The sequence below is a fragment of the Episyrphus balteatus genome, chromosome 1, assembly GCF_945859705.1.
Source record: "Episyrphus balteatus chromosome 1, idEpiBalt1.1, whole genome shotgun sequence".
NCBI lineage: Eukaryota > Metazoa > Arthropoda > Insecta > Diptera > Syrphidae > Episyrphus > Episyrphus balteatus.
In genome coordinates, this window is record NC_079134.1 from 176,356,539 (window position 1) to 176,378,789 (window position 22,251).

Consider the following 22,251-nt stretch of genomic DNA (forward strand, 5'->3'; position numbering starts at 1 on the left):
TAGAACCCGTTAAAAATTATGTTGAAATAAGGTATCCCACATCATAGCATAACCTCAAAAACAGACAAAACACGTTTTTTTCGCAAATTCTAACGGCAATATTTCAAGAACTAAGATTGATAGAATATTTCTGGCTTCATATTCCAGTTAAGCACACCGAAAACTATTGCAAAAGTATAGTTTGGTTTATTCATAATAAAAATAGTCAAATTTTGTTGACCAGAGCTATCAGCCTAAAAACGTGTTTTTGCATTTTCTAATGGTAATATTTCAAAAACTAGAGCTGATAGAATATTTCTGAAATCGGGTTCGAGTATTGTATAGTTTATTCATCCAAAACCTTGTTGTGCAGTGTTATGGATTCCGTCTTTGAATCCAGAATCGATTTCCTTTTATATTTGATTATATTAAACAACAGAATAGGTTATTTATTCACACAAAGCTTTTAACGATCGAAATGTTTGGATTTATATTAAGGCTATTTTGTTTAGTAATAAAAATAAACCAGGACATCAACTTAATCTTTACTAATAATGTAAAATACTTGTTTAATTTTTAAAATAAATTTATTACGTGAATAAAAAAAAAAAGTAATTATACTATTCTAACAACTTTTTTTTTGATTTTGGAGTAGAAATTGTCTTCAGTTCCACCCTTCGAGTGCTCTTATGTTCCGGAGTCCCTTGAATACTATTTGATTTTTCAACTTTGTTTTTATGTGCAGGCTCTTCTTTATTATCGACGATAGAAGATTCTTTTGAAATTTCTTCAATTGTATCTTCATATACCAATCGAATATCTTCAGTGCAATCGTTTGTTTCTTCAATTTTAGTTGGAGTTGCTTTTTTAGGAGTTGGAGTTTCCGTTGATGCATCATTTTGATTCGAAGTTTCATCCACTGTATCCTCGTAGACCAAGTGGATATCTTCTGTGCAGTCATTTGATGCTTCATTTTCATTGATTTTTACTTGATTTGAATTTTTCTTCACATCAAGTTTGTCTTCCGATTTATTTGATGGTTGAATGTCCACAACACTTTTCTCAGGTGAGTCTACTTTAATTGGCCAAGCATCCATTGCCTCTTCCACAATTGCAGTTTTCTCCACAACTGTTGGAATAAGAGCCCTTGGTTTGCGGCGAATCGCAATTGGAGTTGCTTTTTTAGCACTCCCTTTATCTGAAGCTGGAACAGATGTTTTTTGTACTGAAAGTGGACTTGATGTTAAAGGGGATGATGTATTAGATTTTATATTACTCGAGGACTGCTGTATAGCAGTCGTACTACTAGGTGTTCTTGGATGACGTCGAACAACAATAGGAGTAGCTGGACGCATCTTTTTCTCTGGAGATTCAAACTTTTCATCCGAACTTATGATATCTTTGTCAATAATCAACTCATGCGAAATATTTTCTCTAGGAAAGTTGTTTACATTTTCATCGTTTTTTTTATTTAGTGTAACCGTGTTTTCTGGTTCTATTTTTTTACTACCAACAACGGCTTCTCTTTGCTTATTTTTATTGTTCTTTTTATCACATACTGGTTCCAAAGGCTGGAGAATGCCCACATCTTCATATTCTTCCCCTAGCTCACCATCATCGAAGGTTATTATGGAACAAAATCCATCCGTACTAGAAACAATCATTATTCTGCCATCATTCGACCAAGCAATATCTGTAAGGCGTGTATAATGAATGTTGGAAATCAAGCCAAATGGAACTTTTTGCTGAGTATCATAGAGGTACACAGAACTCTTGGTAGCTATTGCGAAAATCATCCGATAGGGTAAGGGAATAACAGCAGGGCAGGGACCGGCCTTGTCTCGTAATTTAAATAAAATCGGACAGCATTTGACTGCTACTGTATACTGATCGGGTGATGGTAATACTATCGATGGTTGTTTGAGGGAAAACCGACTGTAGACATAGGTGGTATGGAGAAGCTGTGTTGCTCCGTCATAATCAACAACACCAGCTGGAGTAATTAATAGTTTTCCATCGGGAGAGAAGCACAAACGACGAAAAAATGTTTGCAGAGTATCGTCATGGTATAAGCGCACCTTTTTGTCATACAAATCACTTTCTTTTGGAACTGGCAACGTTGACTTACTGTTCCTGTGAATAACCTTCTTGGTTTGTATGTCGAAAATCCTCAAAATTCTGAAATTAAAAGGTTTTTTTTTAACGACTTTAGTGAAAATGGAAAAGGTTTTATCTTTGAATAATTATATTATATAAAAGTTACACCGAAAAAAAAACCTGCTATGAATTAGTAGGGCGCTACATTCGCCTTAGTGGATTGTATATTCGATAGCTAAAAAATTTTGGTTGCTAAGTAACTAAATCTATATTTAAAAAAATGCTATTCATATTTTGTTTATTTCAATTGGTTTTGTTTTATGTTAAGTTTGTATTTGCTTATTTTTTGTTTTTGTGTGTAACTCTTTTTTTAAATGACTTTAAAATTCTAGTTCGTATTTATGTGCGTTTGTTTACTTCATATCACATTAACATTATTATTAACCAAATAAAAGACAAACAATGGGTGATATGCATAAAAAATAGTAAATGCTTTTACTTGAAAAATTGTGAAGTAGGTATCAACGTTTTTTATCCACATTTTGTGCATATCAAACCTAGTTAGTTTATACTTATTAATATCCTATTGCTAGTATTTACTATTTTTTATGCATACGGGCCAATATTTAACAACTCAAGCTCTAAAAACTGATATTAAGAATTTTTTGTTTCTTTCAGTACCTACTTGTTCAAAATTGTTGGTGACGTTTTTTGAATTTCCAAAATAAAAAAATTGATATAGTATTTAAAAGGAAATATTAGCTGCGTTCCTTTGGGAATATTTATCTACTGCTTAGTACTTAAAGTTGCTCTGAACTACTTTTTCAGTATAGCAAAAGTAGTTCAAAGTAGTTTTAAGTACTAAGCAGTAGATAAAAGTTCCCAAAGGAACGCAGCTATTAACGGACACATACAAATATAACTTCAAAAAAATTCATTGGTCCTTCATAATAAAAATTGAATTTTCTAAAAAAATCCAAATCTTGTTTTTTTTTTTAATTATCCACACACCCTAGCTACGCCACTGGCTCCATTCCCTTTTTTAGTACATTTGATACCCAAAATAAATAAATAAATAATGATTTCCTATGTAGGCTTGAGGTGAATAGGAGATCTGATTGCGAAGGGTTGAGCAATATTTATAGTCAGTTATAAATGTTATGCTAATTTGTATATATGACTTAAATTTTGAAGATCATTTTTGATTCTGAAGTTCAAAATTTGAATTTCTTATCAAATGTGAAATTTATGTCGTTTTCCTTCACTCTATTTACTACCTACCTACAATAAATTTGTACTCCTTTTTCTGGAGTGATAGAATATAATGAGAGAAATTTCCTTGAAGAAAATAGTGATAATAGGCGTAGGGAAAAATTTGTATGAACTAAAAAAAAAATTCTTAGTAGTTAATATTTTTTTTTACTTCTAAGGGAGCTGTTATTTTATGCAAATGCTTCATGCTATATATTGATTTCGAATATTAGGGGTATTCATAAATCTCCTCCCATACTTTCCCATACAAAGCTTATAGCCTCTTTTCACTATAGCCCAATTGAGATAATTTCGCAAATAAGGTGAGTTAAAATTTTAAATTCAATTATGTACGTTTTGACATTCGAAATGAGATAATTTGCGGAATTACCTCATTTGGACTCTAGTGAGCTAAAACATATTTCAGTTTTCAGCCGAGTTGTGCGAAGATTCAGTTAGAAAACTACACATTAGTTTTCGTTTTCAAATATACATTTATTTTTTAAAAACTTGTTTAATTTGAATACGTTTTATCCTTACATAATAAGCGTTCGTTGATAAGTTTTACTTTTGGTATATTTTTTCATTATGCTTCTGATCGTTTTTTTTTTTCATCCTAATTGACACACACCCTTACTTTGATTTTACAATTCGCTGGCTGAGAATTATAGGGTTAGGGGTTTCCATAAGACATACAACCCTATAATTCTCAGCCAGCGAAATGTAACATAAAAATATCCCATCAGCGCAAAAAAACGGGATTTTTTTTAATCTGGCACAGGATTTTTTTTTTATTGATGAAGAACACTGGCTACAAAATTCCTTTATTCGGTTTTCAATTTCATTTTGGAAAAAGTGAAGAATTAACGAAAATAATGGATGAAATAATAAAGCGTGTCGGAATATAATAGAAAATATATTCATATACAAGTCTGTTTTTGTTAATAACAAAAGAATTTGAAAGAAACACTTTTGCATTTTTCACTTTTCAAACAACATTTTAAAATGTCAAACTTCAAATTCATAAGTGTGTGTACAAGTTCGTGTGCAAATCGGTGTGAATCTGACTAAAAATGTGGAGTAAATCCGGAGTGCTCAGTAGTACTAAAAGTACTCCCGAGTAATTTATTTTAAAAACTTTTGTGGCGTGAAGGAACACAAAACCTTCAAAAGTGCAAAAATAGGTACTAAAAGAGTACTCTTATTGGAGTGAAGGAAAACGACATTAGTTTCGGGCTACATGGTGATTTTTCAATCGCCTAACCAGTCAGGTTGTAGGCATGAGGATTTTCCTCTTTTTGACGTTTGTTCCTAAATTCAAATTTAGATTTATTGAGACTTATTTTTGATTACAATAAAGTACTTATGTATGTTTAAAATACATTAGGTAGTACATATTTAAAACAAAAAAACTGACTTAGGTCCAATTTATTCACACTCCATTAAATTTAAAGTCGCCATTAAAAAAGGGAAATTTTAAAATTTGTATGCGATTTGACAGTTTTATAATTTTTAATGGAGCCTTTAAAAATAATGGAGAGTGAATAAATTGGGCCTTAGAATTGGTCTAGCTTTAAAATTTGAATATTTTAATTAATAGACTTGTTAATGCTATAAATTAAATTGGAATGTCATTGGGCACAACACTGTGTAGCCAGGCACTTGGATTTCATATTTTGAAATTTCGATCGATTGAAACGTCTTTTTCAAGACTTCAATAATTGAATTTTAATATTATAAAATTAAAAAGAAGAGAATATCTAGCTGCAATTATAAATTTTAAGAAACATCTTAAAAACAAACATTGTAAGTACCTATAGGTTTTTATTAAATTTTCTATTAGTATTTTATAAATTAAGGAAAAAGAAGGTTGTCACCACAACCGAAACGTCGAGGAAAAATTAAGATAAAGAAACAATACTGACCTCAAACCCACATGGGAAATCAGTATTTATAACAAAAAAGGTCACGAAGATAGAAATCAAAATAAATAAAATTACTGGCGCTAGAAACTATCGATCGGTGTCACTTTTATATATACAGTTATTCAATTGTTTTATCACACACTTACCGATCAGTACTGAGTGTGGCGATATACTGGTTTTTGGGATCCCAAGCCACGCCTTGCACAAACCCTTTATGGTCTTTAAGGATCGAAAGCGATTTCCCTTTCTGAACATCCCAAATGATAGCCGTGTTATCAACAGATCCACTCACAAGAAATTGAGAATTTGGAGCCCAGCTCAAGTCATAGATATCTTCCATATGGCCACGAAGAACCTTCATAGTTATCCAGATTTCTTTGTCATTTTCGTTGGCATTGTCTAGGACATACATAATGTGTTCACTTTCTTCCTTTTGCTTCCAAATAAATATCACACTTTCATCATCTCCAGAAGCTAATAGCTCCCCATTTGGAGACCATTTGACAGCATTTACAGCTCTTTGGTGTCTAGTTAAATCAGCAGCAACATCCAAATTCACTTCGCCAGTTTCAGTGATGGAGAGACTCCAAATTAGTACGTGGGAGTCTGTGCCTCCGGAGGCCAATCGATATAATGATGATTTTTCTGTTTTTGGCTGAATATCAACACTTAGAACTGGATCACGATTATGCCAGGATATTTCAGGAATTTTGCATTTCATAGTGATGTTTTTTATTAAATTTGCTTAAAATAAAAACACAAACGAAATGATAAACTTTTAAAGTAGAATGACAAAATATTCCCGCCAAGTTTATTTTTTTAGTTCTGTTCGCAGATGGTAGAGGTTTGAAAATTGAAATGTCAAAAAATTATTAGCCATGTTCATTTTATAGTTATCTCTGGTTCAGGTTCCCATAATGTCGGTATTTACATTGGACGATTTTTTAATTATGATTTTTCTTTATTATAGCAATTACGTGGGATTTCATTTCACTTCAAAATTGTATTCTCTTCTCCTCAAGTTGTAAGCAACAACAAAGAAAAACCGTCATGATTAAAAGGCTGGATTTATGAATATAACAGCTGAACGCATGGATTATAGGAATATACGACTTTACCAGTTACAAAATCTATTTATTGTTGTAATCTTGTGAGAAAAGGGACAGAATGTTATTACAACAACAACAAAAAATCGGCACTGAAAAAATAACGTCAAGTGTAAATATGAACAGTACTACTGTTAAAGAAAAGCAGTAAGAATTTTTATAGGAAAGAACTGAATTATTTCATTGAAACCATTCAGTTCTTTTGAACTTTGAAGTGTTTCTATGCATGTAGTAGTAGTAGTATGAAGTTTTCTAGGGGTGTCATTTGCAAATGTGTTTAAAATCTTTTTTTCGAGATCGCAGTTCATTTTGATAAATTTTACCGAAAATACAAAATTTAATAACAAAGCTTAACATAATTAAAAACGAATAAATAAATAATATATTTGTAAACAAAAAAAAAAAAACAATCCAATCCAGAAAAGATTCCATCAAAACAGGCATTAAATCTTGCAAGAAATTACATCTTGAATCACAATATTCCGGAAAACCCAGCATCAAATAATTTTAAATAATTAATAAAAATGGCTTGGGGATTTGTAACTTGCGGTCCAAATGAAGCTCTGGTCGTATCAGGTAATTAATTTTTAGAATTTCTAATATATTGAGTTATATTAATTTCAATTAATCAACTTTTTAAAGTCTGCAAAAATAATTCCAGAATGACGTCATTTATGTTATTGATTTTTCGATAGAGAACTATATTTATATATATGTGTGTATGTAGTTGTTGTATGTACCATAATTCTAATTGGGATGTTTTTTTTTTTTATTTCATATTAATAGGAGATGTATAAAAAAAAGAAAAAATATTGACCACAATAAAAAACACATTCAATTAAGAAACAGCACAGAATATACATAACCTTTGCCTTTAGATTGAGTTCGGCATTACGACAGGTTGTCGGTAAGAAAAGGCCGGGGTTAATAACAATACAATCATGAGTGCAATATATGTAAATTCTGGTGTTAGATATATTGGCAAACCTCTATGTTTCCAATGCAAACTCATTGACTCATATCCATAGTCATAATTAAAACTACCTAGGTCTTTCTTAGGCTACCATCTAAGGGCTATTTTGTTCACTATTGCTCCACTTGAAGCAAACTCTCAAGTTAACAAACTTGAGAGTTGACTCGAACTCGAGAGTTAAAACAAAAGTTAAGAATCTATTTTGTTCACTATTTTTTCTTAACTCTCGAGTTTAAAAAACAAAAGTTGTCTAACTTTTAGTATTTAAAATATCCCTGGGATATTTGTGACAAAAAAGAAAAATATTGACAGCTTATAATCATATTTTGAATGTTTTACATCATTGGTTCGAATTTTATTAAAGTTTGTGTATTATTTTGCATTGCTGGTGTTCAAAATGACGAATTTTTCAAAAGTCTAAAATCCAAATCAAATCAATTTCGGCATTCGAATTCACTAGACTTTGAACATAACTTGATGATTTTTATCTTCAACTTCTGGATTTTGTTTTGTTCACGCAAAGTTGACGTTTTCAACTTTCGATTCTTAACTCGAGAGTTGATGAACTTTCGGTTTTCTCAACTTCCGGAAAAAGTAGAAGTTTGCCGACCAAACTTGAGTGTTTGCTTCAAAATTATTTTTTTTTTTTTAATTTTTCTGTCAAAATTTTGTTTGCCGTTATTGTGATAAAAAATTAATGTTCCGAGGGAAAAAATCGAAAAATAATATTTTCTTTTTAGAGGTATCGATATTAAATGTTGCTCAGGGAAAATAACGAACAAATTCATAGAAAAAATACGATGCAAAAACAAAACGAAACCTAAGACAATTTTAAAGAGAAAGTATTGCATTATTTATTTTTCTTATGTACATATTTTATTAAAACCTTCAAATTTAAACATTTCTTTGTGGAAAAAACATTTTTTCCGGTGGTATGAGGTGGACGCTATTCACATCAATCCAGTTACATTTATTTCAATTACTCCGCATTTTATATTATTGACAGCCATACAAATAATATAATTTTATCAAATCAATCAAATGATTTGAATTTGAAATTCTTGAAAAACGGCGCGCACGTTTTTCTTTATATCTAGTTTTAAGAAAACCTACACATTTTGTAAATTTTGTAAGTGCCTTTGAGCAGCACTAAAATTATTCCTAATACTATATAAGTTTCTTACCTTAACATATTATAGAATTAACAAGTCTATTAATTTAATTATTGAAATGTTAAAGCTAGACCAATTCTAAGTCAGTTTTTTTAAATATACTAATGTATTTCAAACATGAGTACTGTAATGTAATCAAAAATAAGTCTCAATAAATCTAAATTTGAAATTTGAAAAACGGCGCGCACGTACAATCGGACTAATAAAAAATCTTCGACATTTTGAACACCAAAAATATACCACAAACTTATTTAACTGGTAGACCAGAATGATGTAGCTGTGGCTTGTGTCTTGTGTCGCTGTCAAAGTTAAAAAGTATGAAATTAGTATATTGGTGCCAGAATACGTAGCTGTGGCTGTGGCAAGGAAATTCGCTGTGGTACAAGTCGAGTCGACTTTTACTTCAAGCTACAAGCGGAATGACTTTTGACGTTTCTAATGTGGTTACTCAGTTAAAATTATTTTTTTTTCAAGGCAATTGACATTTTTGTACGCCACATAATTCTGTTCATCTTTTCTACATTTTGAGCGAATTTATTTGACATCTTGTACCACGACGTTTTTCTTTGCTACAAGCGAATTTTCATTCTGTTCAACCAGTAAAATTCTAACTGATGACATAAAACACTCGAAATATGATTATAAACTGACATTATTTGTCTTTGCTGTCACAAATATCCCAGGGATATTTTATAAACTGAAAGTGGCCAACTTCTGTTTTTTTTTTAACTCGAGAGTTAAGAAAAAAAAAATTTTTGAACACCAAAAATATACCACAAACTTATTTAAAATTCTAACTGATGACATAAAACACTCGAAATATGATTATAAACTGTTATTATTTGTCTTTACTGTCACAAATATTCCAGGGATATTTTATAAAATGAAAGTTGGCCAACATCTTTTTTTAAACTCGAGAGTTAAGAAAAAAATAGTGAACAAAATAGATTCTCAACTTTTGTTTTAACTCTCGAGTTGAAGTTAACTCTCAAGTTCGTGAAATTGAGAGTTTGCTTCAAGTTGAGCAATAGTAAACAAAATGGACCTAATAAATGTATTTTACAAATTAGAAGCAGCTCTTTTCCATAGAAATATAAATAAGGTAAATCACAGTTCATATTAGAAACGACAAATGAAACAATTATGATTTTAATTAAGATCCGGCTCCAATGGAAACAGTATGATTGCTTACAACTAACAATGCAATTTCATAAATAAGGATGATACGTTGAAAAAAAAAACAATACAATATGATTGAATTTTCTTCCACAAGCCGAAAAAATCAAGTTCAAAACGGTTTAATGGTTGCCTTCTCACCGTAAAATGCACTTGAAAACGCATACTTTAAGTGCATAATTGTGGCAAGATGGATCCACAAAAAAACGAATTGAATTATATTTTTTATAATATAGAATATGATGCTCTGTCATTTTCCCTGAGTCTTAAGACATTAATCTTGAATATCCAACCAAAATAACTCATAACATAACATAAGATTTTTTTTCGAGATTTCAATCGAGGGTTCTCAAACGATTCAAACTAACAAAAATTGAATAACAAAACTCTCAAAATTGAAACGAAATTGTTTTTAAAAAGCTTATAGTTTGAGTTGGCTTGGTTGCATATTCATGATAAAGGTCTTCAAACTCAGGGATAATGACAGAGCATCATAAATTGCACTTAAAATACATATTAAAGCTACAACATTGAGACAATCTACATAAAGTGTTAAATTCAAAAATGTATTTTATCTGTTTCTGAAGTACGTCACAAGGATACAACTTCTAAACAACATATAGACTTAATTATACAACACAAAATTAAAAATTCATTAATGGCCACTTAACGTCCACAAAAACAAAAATTAGGATTAAAAAAATTTGTTTTCACCAATTTTGTATTAAATAAAATACATAAAAAACCATTTCAAGTCATTGCCGTGCTGCAATTCAATATGTTCATCAATTTGGAAACAAATATAAAAACTTTCAAGTTTCTTAAATAAATCAGGGCAAATAAAGCTTTGTTCTGCCAAAATGATACGAGTTCTAATGATTTTCTAATTTCTATCTGCTTTGAATTTTGTTTTCTCCCAAAATCCCACAGCAGCTCCAACAAGTATGTACTCATTATCAAAATAAATTTAAAAAAAATTTAATTTGGCACGAGCCCGCGCCTGCCCGTTCAGCCCCTCAAGCTGTTTCTTTATTTTAACTTCTAAAACGATTTTATTACATTCTAAACAGGTCCATGTATTCTTTATTTTGGCAAACTTAAGCAGAATCCAAGTTCTACTGCAATCTGTGAACTGCATTCATCTTAATTTTTCTGTCAATCATTCAAACCTATTCTGAATGAAAACTGCAGGGAAATGCATTTGTTGCTCCCTTTTCGCTTTTTCATTATTTTTATTTAAGCCCTTTACACATGAGAGCGACCAACAAATGAGCGAATTAACAAAAACTATTAAACAGTAGCATTCTATTCTTTTTATATTTTCCTAAAAATATTTTTTTTTTCTTTTTATTTTAAAAAAGGATGTTGCTATATGAAGCCATTGCTTGTCCCTGGAGGGCGAGCCTTTGTGTGGCCATCAATTCAACAAGTGCAAAGGTAATTACCATTTTCCATTTAAACATGAAAAGTTTAATAAAAATCTTCCTTTGATTTAGAATTTCACTCAACACTATGACTCTCCAAGTTGAAAGTCCTTGCGTATACACCAGCCAAGGTGTACCAATTTCAGTAACTGGCATAGCACAAGTAAAAATTCAAGGCCAAAACGAGGATATGTTACTGACCGCTTGCGAGCAATTCCTTGGAAAACCTGAAGCAGAAATTCAACATATTGCTCTTGTGACCTTGGAAGGTCATCAAAGAGCTATAATGGGATCAATGACTGTTGAAGAAATTTACAAAGATCGTAAAAAGTTCAGCAAGCAAGTGTTTGAAGTTGCATCTTCGGACTTGATAAATATGGGCATTACTGTAGTATCGTATACTTTAAAAGATATACGTGATGAGGAGGTAAAGCAGGTGTTTTATTTTTTCTCAACCAATAATCTACAATATCAGCTGCTTAAATTAAATAAGGAAATAACAATAATAATTTATTCATATAGTTTTTCTATCCTTTATTTAACATTACATACATTTAAAGTACCTGCTCTTCTTCTGCTATCCTTTATTTAATTTCCATATTTTTTATAGTAACAATAATTTTCCCCCATAAGCATTTGTTTCTTTACTCTTTACTTTATACATAAAATAACATTTTTAATTGTAATAAGTTTCATAAAAAGGTAAATAACTATTACCCATTGAATATTAATAACTATTGTGAAATTCGACGGATCATGCATTCAATTGCGAACACTTTTCAATTTTATCTTAAAAAGCATTTAAAGCATAAAAATGTTTCTTAAAAATTTAAATGAAAATATCAAACCTGGGTTCTGTTAATGTTAAGTTGTTATAGTGTTTGCGTTTGGTCTTGTATTTTTGAGAGTATCATGTATCAGAGTGTCTAAAAAAAATGTCTCTGAAGAGTATTATAAGAAATCACAAACTATCGATTTAAACAGATAGCTCATTGTTTGTCCGGTCATTTATGAAAAATATTACCATAAGATCTTTATTTGTAGTACTCCTCCCACATTCTGCTTGCGTAAGAACTCGTCAGTGGCAAGCAAAATTGTTCCAAGTTTTTAACAAGGGCACAAAAGATCTTATAAATCGCAGTGCATCTACACTTCAAATATAAATCAAGTCCTTAACAAATACTTTGGTTTGCTGCCCGCAGACGAATTGTAAACGGAATTACTTTGTTTGGATGAAATTATTATTTTATTTTAAAACTGTGTTACAAGATTAAAAAAAAAATGATTGAAAAAAGACATCTCACGAACTTCTGTGCGCTTTAAGAGGTAAATTAAAACGCAAACATGAATACAATAGATCCGTTCAAAACTCACAATAGGCACCATTTTAAAAATTGTATCCCATAAAATGTTTTACCATTTATATAACAACTATTTTAACTGAGTAGACCTTAAATTGCATTGAAGTTGACCTTTTCTCTTTTTTTCTCCATTTATGTTGTTTTGCTACATTAATGTTAATTGTCCAAAAAGGGTGACTCAAAGGTACGTTATTTTTTAAATTATTTATAATTACACTGTTTTAAATGTATGCATTTTCATGTTTTTGTTTAAAGTCTGTTTGGCTTCGTTTGAATTAGTTAATAATAATTAGTGTGAATTGTGAGCGTTTTTTCCGGCAATATTAAGATTAAGGCGTTATTAATGCAATATAATAAGTTATAGGCACACATTTTTTTTTTATAAAAAAAATTGATAACTCTGTACTCCTAAGCCGATAACTCTGTACTTCGAAGCCGGTTGCTGTTTGATATAAACAATACTAAATTGTAGTGATGTTTCCATGATGGCTCTTTCCAATACATTCTAGATTCAACTTATTTTTCTTCTGTCGGCTTACAAAACCAAATCATTTATGATTTAAAGCAGATCTCAGACAACTTGTATGATAACAATTTCACATTAGCATATTTTGTAATGCGATGTTGTGCATTATTAATTTTTCTTTTGCTTGGGAGATTGGATTTTTAACAGATTTTTTTGCTTGGCCGTTGTACTGGCCAATGTAGAAAAATTCTTAACTAACATGTTTTCATCTTTCTTTTCTTGTTTTGTTTAATTTTTTTGTGTGCTTTAAATGTGTTGAGTCTCATTTAAAAAATTAACAAAAGTACATATGTAAGTGAAGGTTCCAGGGGAAAAACGGCACATGTCCACTTTTTGCCAAAAATAAACTAATGATGAGGTCTTGTAGTATTTACTGAGCACTATCTGATGGTATTCTTACTTATATAAAAGAAATTTAAGCCTTGCTGAAAAAACAAACAAATTGTGTGCTTTTAGTACTAAGTTGTATGGTGAACAAAATTTTAAAATGCGGTTTTCTCGAAATGAGTTGAAATGGACTTGTGCTGTTTTTCCCCTGGACCCTTCAAGTGTTGGTTAGAAATCTGCATGCATTTACACCGAATTTTGTAAAAAAAATGCCTTTCGAGTTGTTTCAGGGAACATAATGCACCCAAATAACAATGAATATCATGAAATTGTATGTTTTTGTAAAAGCCGCGCCGGTCCAATCAGTGGCAAGCAAATTGTAGCTTATTATTTCACAGCCAAGTTCAATGAATGCAGAACTACCTTAAGTCCAAAATTTGGAATTTTCGTATATCCTTTTGAGAAGAAAGCCAATTGTATTCTGTACCTGCCTGTGTTAAATTAATTGCTATGTAATCAGTAATCATATTTTGGCGGATTAGCTTGTTTCAAATTGAGATGTAATTGCGACGACGGCTCGTGCATCTTTTGAGAATTTTTTCATTTGTTGAAAATGGAACAAATATTTTATTTGGAATCAAGTTTTGGTATTATCCAATAAAACTTGTGTACAAAAGAAACGTCTCTAAAACGCCAGTAGTAAGTGTTAAGAAAGGGGCCACAATTTAAGTTAAATTTGTGCGAATTGCCCTTTCAATATAAAAAAAATAAGCTTTTCTGAATGAAGATCGAACCTTTTCTGACAATATCGTTGGTCGATTGTTTAAAACGCTTTTAATCTCTGCTTATATTTTGGGCTCACTGCTTTTGCGTTTATATCTCACTTATTAATAAGTGCAAAAAGCAGCAAGTAGCTGTTATTGAGTTATATAACAAATGTAATTTTTTATTATTTGTCTCTTTAATATGCTGAATAAAACAAACGTAAGTAATCAAGAAAATATTTTTGCTTGAACGTTGCCCTTCAAATGTTATATGTTCCTGCATGATATTCCAAATATAACATGCATTTTAAAATTTAATTTTATTTTATACAAACCTAGAACCATATGAAGCCACAAATTTCGGTTTCCCAAAAATTTCAGGGATATCTTAAATCTTTGGGTATGGCACGTACTGCAGAAGTTAAACGTGATGCTCGTATTGGAGAGGCCGAAGCAAGATGTGATGCCCAAATCAAAGAAGCAATTGCCGAAGAACAGCGCATGGCATCCCGATTCTTAAACGATACTGAAATTGCAAAAGCACAACGTGACTTTGAATTGAAAAAAGCCGCGTATGATGTGGAAGTTCAAACGAAAAAAGCTGAAGCCGAAATGGCTTATGAATTGCAAGCAGCCAAGACCAAGCAACGTATTAAGGAAGAACAAATGCAAGTTAAAGTAATTGAACGTACACAAGAAATAGCTGTTCAAGATCAAGAAATTCAACGTCGCGAGAGAGAACTTGAAGCTACTGTACGTCGACCAGCAGAAGCTGAAAAGTATCGCTTGGAAAAAATAGCAGAAGCTAACAAGTTTAGAGTTGTTTTGGAAGCTGAAGCCGAAGCTGAATCGGTAAATTTTGAGATTTCGCTATGTGATTTTATATGTTTGTAGCAAATTTTTTTTTTGTAGATTAAAATTCGAGGTGAAGCAGAAGCTTTTGCTATCGCAGCCAAAGCCAAGGCCGAAGCTGAACAAATGGCACAAAAGGCCGAGGCTTACAGAGAATATCGTGAAGCAGCAATGGTTGAAATGTTACTGGAGACATTGCCAAAGGTCAATATTGATTATTTGTACGTTTATAACTTAAATATTTATTTTGAATATTTATTATCTCTTAGGTCGCTGCCGAAGTTGCTGCTCCACTTTCTCAAACCAAGAAAATCACAATGGTTTCCAGTGGTAATGGAGACATCGGTGCTGCCAAGCTTACTGGAGAAGTTCTGCAGATTGTCAACAAAGTGCCAGAATTGGTTAAAAATATAACCGGTGTTGATATTGCTAGGGTAGGTCCTAATTCAAAATATATTTAAAAGCACAACTAAATTAATTTTATTGTAATACGCCTTAATAAAATCTCTTTTTGAAGTTTGCTTAACTATTCTAAATTTATTGACATTTCTTAACTAATCATTATACAAAAAAAAAATACACAAACAAATTTGTTTAGTTAATTTAATACATAATCATGCCGGGACAAAGGAAAACACTTTGTTAACCTTATCCATTAATTCATATATAAATGTTCTGCTAAAACAATTCTATTTGCTTTCACGAACTGTTGCTAGTCAAAATGTTAAATTTAAATCAATGTATTTTATTTGTAACAGTTTTTAACCTTTATTTTTTATTTCAGTCCGTGCATGCTGGTTAAATGAACGAAAACGCAAACATAATGAAACCTTATCTCAATGAACTTAATAAAGCAGACAATTTGATGGAAACCAATTTATTATTCTGATTTAACAAACAGATTTTCAAATAACTTTCATAAAAAGTAGGTGATTTTCACGTAAAATATATACATGTGTACATATATTTTGAATTATACAATGTTTACAAATTTTCATACAACAATAAATTCGTAAAAAGGGTCTTTTACTTCCGAGCTATGTTACATCTTCAACTTGATAATCAAAAAAATATTTTTAAAAAAATTATGAATATTAAATTTTCAAATTCTCGAACTTAATTTAAGCTTCAAAAAGTCTATTGTGATACCAATAAAAATCACATTAAATGCATTTAGCATGATTTATGCCATAAAACACAACAAAAGCCCTTGTACTATCATATTCTTTACCAATGTCATAGATGGAATCCTTTTTTTGTATAACTTGATAGCCAACAATAAATTAGTGCAAGAAAATACAAATTGTCAGAATATGTAATAAAAAATAAAAATATTATTTTATGAAATATGTTGCCAATGCCAAAAATTGTATACCTAAAAGATTAAAGTTAATTTGAACAAAATATGTGTTTGATTTTTTTTTGCTGTGTTTTCATTTCTTAATCTAATTTTAGAAAATAACACTAGTGTTATTAATTAACAGAGATTGTATTTTAATTATAGCTTAAAATAATGAACATTTTGACGAGTCTTAACCCGTTTTTAGTGGAAATTCTAGGAAAAATAATGAAAGCAAAATCATACAAGTTAAAATTATAACTTTATAAAATATGAATGTTCAATTATTTTTACCTTAAAATATATGCAATTGTTTTTTTGTTTTTTATTTCTCTTATGGCAACATAATTTTTATGTTATTTAAGAATGCATTTGTTTTAGTTTATATATTAAATCAAGAAAAACCTACCCTAGGAATATCTATTACTATATAATATTATTTTCATGATAAATAAAAAAGTGCGTATATATAAAATACTTTTATATTTATCATCAAATATCTCGAATTTGAACACAATAGATATTGGAAAAATGTAATATGTAATCATTTAAAACAAAACAAGCACAATTTTGTATTCGTGTATGGGTGTACTGAGCAATTATAGAACTAAAAATAAATATATATATATATATTTCGTAACATGAAACTATGATTTTTTATTTAAATACTCAAAATCGTTTGGAAAATTTAAATATCAGAACAAAAAAATGGTCCCTTTTGGTAAGTGGCTCTGAGATACCAGTATTATATAAAATGGTCCTCTGGTGGCTAATGGAAATTCACATTAGATAAGGAAACTGTTGAGGATAATTATGTTTACCAAAAATGTATGTCCTGAAACATATCCAGGAAAAATGTGGGCACCCACTTAAACATTTTAAAGTAACTAATGTTCTTTCTTTATTTTATGAAAAGTAGTTTTCTATTATTTTTAATTTATGCATTATACAGCCTTGACCGATTAAATGTTTTTTTTTTGTTGAAATACTTGTTTAGATTATACTTGCGATCAAAATTTATAAGTAACTAAGTTTTGAGTTTGTTGTTTGAAAGAAAATAATTTTCAATAAAATATTTATTCTGTTGTTTGCTCTATTTGAAACAAGACGTTTTATTCTATTTATTCTCTGCTAAAACCAAAGTGCAGTTCATCTGGCATCGACAAGCAAGTATCTATCAAGATCTAAACATATTGATGTTCGACATCATTTTATTCGTGAGAAGAAGAACATGAATATTATCTCTTTCATTGGAATTGGGACTGAATTAATGGTCGCAGATTATTTAACAAAACCAGTATCTGCCGAAAAACATAATTTCTGTTCCAATAACATGGGTTTAAATTTGAGGTAAATTTTGTTCGAGTGGGGGTGTTGAAATACTTGTTTAGATTATACTTGCTATCAAAATTTACAAGTAACTAAGTTTTGAGTTTGTTGTGTGAAAGAAAATAATTTTCAATAAAATATTTATTCTGTTGTTTGCTCTATTTGAAACAAGACGTTTTATTCTATTTATTCTCTGCTAAAATTTTTTTTTGGATATATCTGCTTATTGGAAGCGTGGACTTGTTTCAGGTTCCATTTCTTTTCTTTTGCTGAAATTAGTCGTTATGCATGTGTCTTTAGTAAATACAGTGCGGAATATTTAGAAAATTAGCACAGCGAAATCTTGAACAAAATTAATTTTTTTTTTGTTTTTGATTTTGCTTTTAAACTTATTTTCTGATGTCTTTTCTTGAATGTTTTGATTTGTATTTTTATGATTTATGTAATTTTATGTAATACCCGACGGTATTTTTTCGTTAACATGGTCGCTGTTGACTTTGGAGACTTAAAAATATTTCTTTTCGCTTCAGCTGCGTACTAGGCTTTAGGCCAGTGTTTTTCAAACTTTTTGAGTTCGTGACCCCCTTAAGAGAAAAAATATGTTGGCGATAATGTGTCAGTGTATACACTGTATCCTTTCAAAACTCGATCTAATTACATAAGATTTGGCTTATTCGCGAAGAATTTTTTCCGGTGCACATTTTATTTTGTAAAGCTCTTCCTGCTCTGCGTTCAAAATGCGTTCAAAAGATTCTTGAAGAAAATTCATCCGAAGAATCAATATTTATTGGCTCCCAAGTTCCTCTCATGGTGCAGAGTTTATTAAACTATTGAGTTACTTTCCGGAAATGAATTCTGAAAGTGAAAATAAATTTCAAATGGTTTTTTCAATAATTCGATCGAACTTGCTCATCTACCGCCTGTAAAACTGAAAGAAAACCTACTATGTTTCCACCTACGCTAAATCCGAGATTTAGCTAAGTAGATTTAGATTAAATCTCGAGATTTATTTTAAATCTACTTCGCTAAATCTTAGATTTGGGTTCAGCTACCCTAAATCTAAGATTGTCGCCTACTTTCAATCCGAGATTCAGAATAAAACTCGAGATTTGTGCTAAATCTACTTAGCTAAATCTCGGATTTAGGATAGGTGGAAACGTAGTATTATAGATTTAGCTTCCGTGGCATGACAAAAATGGGGAGTATTCTGAGCTAACAAACGAAGCTTTGCGGTTGTTAGTGCCCTTCGCCACTTCACACCTGTCTATCTGTGGGTCGCGACCCACACTTTGAAAAACACTGATCTAGGCGATGCGACCAATAGAACTCGAGATATAAGCTTTTTTAACTAACCACATCGTTGCGAGTTTTTAATTCAAATAAAAAAACAAAAAAGTCACCAAAACATAACCGCTTAAACATCAGTCGTCAAGATTGATGTCTTCAGGCATATGGAAATGACAGAGCATATCAGTTCCTATATTTAGAATAAGAGTGTGATTTTAGTTTAATCATCAATTCGAAAACCCACGTTTTTTAATCACCTGAAATCAATGTATATCCGCGATTTAAAGTTTGCCAGACTTTTAAATCGTTATAAAACTGCATACTCACAACTCACATTTTGGTTATGCATACCTCCACTCCCAAAATTTTCCCTTCGCTCTTAGATTGTAATGTTTGCTCATCCATGCAGTGAGTAAATTAAACAAAGACAAGTAAATAAAATTTGTAATAATTTCTTTATTATTTTGCTGAAAACAATGACGGGCTTACATTAATGTACTTAATAATTTTGTCAAGCGTACATTGCAATAAATAAAAATAAAGTTTACAATTCATTTTAATCAGGCCGTGCAAACAATATTTTGCTTTTGCTGATAAATGTGTGCGGACCAAATCGCGATAATTCTTATAAACTAAACCGTCATATATTAATAAATATTCTAAGTATTTTCAAAATATTTTAACAAACGAAAATATCCCCTTTAATCCCACTTCCTGAACTCGGTGCCATCTGGAGGTTTGACATCCACTTTAGCCTTGCTAACTTCATCCCAATTTGTGCTAAGAACAGTTCCACCCGATTCAGAGAATGACTTGTTCATTGCCTTTTGAACTTCGGGCGATGCATTGCTGTAAATTTTCTTAAACAATTGATTGAGAGCTTCTTCACTTTGGGCTTCGGATTCCTCGCTCTTTTCAACTTCTTTGGCAATTTTATCCCAATTCTGTTTGTGAATTGGTGGAGGTGCAGTCACAATGGGAACATTTTTCATTTCCAAACTGTCCCAGCGTTCGCCGCACTCTTTTGCCAAGGATATTTCTACCTTGGCAGAGGTGCTTTTGTGCGATGAATTTTCTGGAACTATTGGACGATACAAATTTAGCTCAAGTTCATAGTTGTCCGCTTTCATAGTGATTTTTTCTCGTTCGATGTGAACGGAATAGTTTTTTTCGATTGCGTTTTTTAATAGAACTGTGATGACGACTTTTGAGTCGGATTGATACCAGTCGTGTCGCACCGACATTTTATTTAGTTAAATTAATATAGAAACAAATTAATTTAGTTATTTTTATTGAAAGAAAATTATTATTTTTTTTTATGAAGGTTAATAAATTTGTGAACTTTTCTTTTCTTTGTAAGAAATTGACGTTTGTTTTTTTTTGTTTTTTAGAAAAGGAAGTGTTTGGAAAATTGTATGTGCCAGGGTTGTTATAAAATAATATAAGTTTGTCGCATGAGAGGCATACCCACAATTTAATTTAACGGTTCAAATTCCTTTTGTAATAGTTTTTTAATTAAAAAACTTACAAAAAAACAACACCGACCCTTCAAGCAAGAAAACGGAGTCCAGAAAAGACAGTCCGACCTCCGACCGAGAAAAGCGGGGTTGCACTCACACACTTGCAACTTTTTGTGTATGAACACAAAGTCTAAGAGAACCGTGGTGAAAACTGAGAAAAGGAAAAAAAAGTAGACAGACATAGCCAACAAGTGCAAAAGCGTCATTTTGTTATGTTTCGTTGAAGTGTATAGTCGCGTCGCGTCGTGTCTCGTGTCGTTGTTATTATAATATTAGTATAATTATAAACAATTATATCAAATTATAAACAATATGGAAACAAAAAAAGGTATGTTGTATATCTCGCTCAAAGTGTTTGGATTAAAGTGATGTGTTTCTGTTTGTGTTGTAGATGATGAAGAAAAAGGCAGAAGGTGAAACATGCGATTGGGCATCTAAAGAAACACCAACAACAGCAGCAGCATCAAATGAAATAAAATGAAAAATGTATTGTATTTTATATTGTATTTATTGTGAAAATTTCGTTTGCCAAAATAAAATAAAAAATAAAACAGTTTCAGTGAAAAAAAAATAAATCTTGTTCTTTTTTTGGTCGCAAATGCGAAATGTCATCCCTTTCTTATTCCTCTTTCTGGTAGGTTTTCGCTGCTCCGGCTCAGGTCCGCCTTCGGCTCCGTTTTCTCGGAATGGAGATTTTCACCACACCAATACATATGCAATCGACTTCGCGGTGATTATAATTTCCATACTAATTTGAGCCGCCTTCGGACCAGTTTCTGATCCGAAGTCGGACTCAGCTCCGCCTCAGGCGGAGCGGATTCGGACCGAGGTCGGACCTCTTTGCTTGAAGGGGATAGCTTAGATTTTGGGTTAAAAATTATATGTCTTTTTCACAAACAAGGATTAACAATTTTATTTTTTGTGTTTTGTGTTTTTTGGTATTTTGTCGTCAGCGTTTCTATCCAATGTGGTTCTACCTTTAAATTACAATTTTCAAACACCCCTTCAAGCAAGAAAACGGAGTCCAGAAAAGACAGTCCGACCTCCGACCGAGAAAAGCGGGGTTGCACTCACACACTTGCAACTTTTTGTGTATGAACACAAAGTCGAACGAGAATCGTGGTGGAAAGTGAGAAATGGAAAAAAAAGTGAAACAGACATAGCCAACAAGAGCAAAAGCGTCATTTTGTTATGTTTCGTTGAAGTGTATAGTCGCGTCGCGTCGTGTCTCGTTGTTATTATAATATTAGTATAATTATAAACAATATCAAATTATAAACAATATGGAAACAAAAAAAGGTATGTTGTATATATCGCTCAAAGTGTTTGGGTTAAAATGTTGTTTCTTCTTGTTATGTAGATGTAATCTCTAATGATGAAGAAAAAGGCAGAAGGTGAAACATGCGATTGGGCATCTAAAAAAACACCAACAACAGCAGCAACAACAAATAAAATAAAATGAAAAAAATGTATTGTATTTTATATTGTGAAAATTTCGTTTGCCAAAATTAAATAAAAAATAAAACAGTTTCAGTGAAAAAAAAAATAAATCTTGTTCTTTTTTTTGGTCGCGAATGCGATACTTCATCCCTTTTTTATTCCTCTTTCTGGTAGGTTTTCGCTGCTCCGACTCAGGTCCGCCTTCGGCTCCATTTTCTCGGAATGGAGATATTCACCACATCAATACATATGCAATCGACTTCGCGGTGATTATAATTTCCATACTAATTTGAGCCGCCTTCGGACCAGTTTCTGATCCGAAGTCGGACTCAGCTCCGCCTCAGGCGGAGCGGATTCGGACCGAGGTCGGACCTGTTTGCTTGAAGGGACCCCTTCAAGCAAG

The 22,251-nt window shown here is 31.3% G+C and overlaps 3 protein-coding genes across 5 annotated transcripts; 1 reads left to right on the plus strand and 2 right to left on the minus strand.

Moving 5' to 3' along the window:
• Positions 1–558: 558 nt before the first annotated feature.
• LOC129905577 (chromatin assembly factor 1 subunit B) lies at positions 559–6,306 on the minus strand. Its single transcript, XM_055981082.1, has 2 exons — positions 5,399–6,306; positions 559–2,157 (listed from the first exon to the last, which is right to left on the minus strand). Exons 1-2 carry the CDS (start codon positions 5,971–5,973, stop codon positions 600–602), a joined length of 2,133 nt encoding a protein of 710 aa, XP_055837057.1. The 5' UTR covers positions 5,974–6,306; the 3' UTR covers positions 559–599.
• Positions 6,307–6,759: 453 nt separating this feature from the next.
• LOC129905579 (flotillin-1) lies at positions 6,760–16,919 on the plus strand. 3 transcript variants are annotated; one of them, XM_055981091.1, is made up of 8 exons: positions 6,760–6,934; positions 11,041–11,116; positions 11,176–11,530; positions 12,637–12,648; positions 14,463–14,933; positions 14,994–15,137; positions 15,203–15,367; positions 15,718–16,919. In XM_055981091.1, exons 1-8 carry the CDS (start codon positions 6,883–6,885, stop codon positions 15,733–15,735), a joined length of 1,293 nt encoding a protein of 430 aa, XP_055837066.1. In that variant the 5' UTR covers positions 6,760–6,882; the 3' UTR covers positions 15,736–16,919. The 3 variants fall into 3 exon arrangements, with proteins under 3 accessions (XP_055837066.1, XP_055837067.1, XP_055837068.1); XM_055981092.1 differs by lacking the exon at positions 12,637–12,648 and having other exon boundaries at positions 11,176–11,539; XM_055981093.1 differs by lacking the exon at positions 12,637–12,648.
• Positions 16,920–19,324: 2,405 nt separating this feature from the next.
• LOC129905584 (protein SGT1 homolog) lies at positions 19,325–20,269 on the minus strand. The gene has a single exon (XM_055981098.1). It carries the CDS (start codon positions 20,130–20,132, stop codon positions 19,590–19,592), a length of 543 nt encoding a protein of 180 aa, XP_055837073.1. The 5' UTR covers positions 20,133–20,269; the 3' UTR covers positions 19,325–19,589.
• Positions 20,270–22,251: the final 1,982 nt, after the last annotated feature.

Bases quoted from the DNA above. Each gene is read 5' to 3' on its own strand.
- LOC129905579 (XM_055981091.1), top strand. From the start codon at position 6,883: ATGGCTTGGGGATTTGTAACTTGCGGTCCAAATGAAGCTCTGGTCGTA. The intron at 11,117-11,175 runs GTAATTACCATT...CCTTTGATTTAG, and splicing joins TCAATTCAACAAGTGCAAAG to AATTTCACTCAACACTATGA. The intron at 15,138-15,202 runs GTCAATATTGAT...ATTATCTCTTAG, and splicing joins TACTGGAGACATTGCCAAAG to GTCGCTGCCGAAGTTGCTGC.
- LOC129905584 (XM_055981098.1), bottom strand. From the start codon at position 20,132: ATGTCGGTGCGACACGACTGGTATCAATCCGACTCAAAAGTCGTCATC.
- LOC129905577 (XM_055981082.1), bottom strand. From the start codon at position 5,973: ATGAAATGCAAAATTCCTGAAATATCCTGGCATAATCGTGATCCAGTT. The intron at 2,158-5,398 runs GTAAGTGTGTGA...TTTTAATTTCAG, and splicing joins GCCACACTCAGTACTGATCG to AATTTTGAGGATTTTCGACA.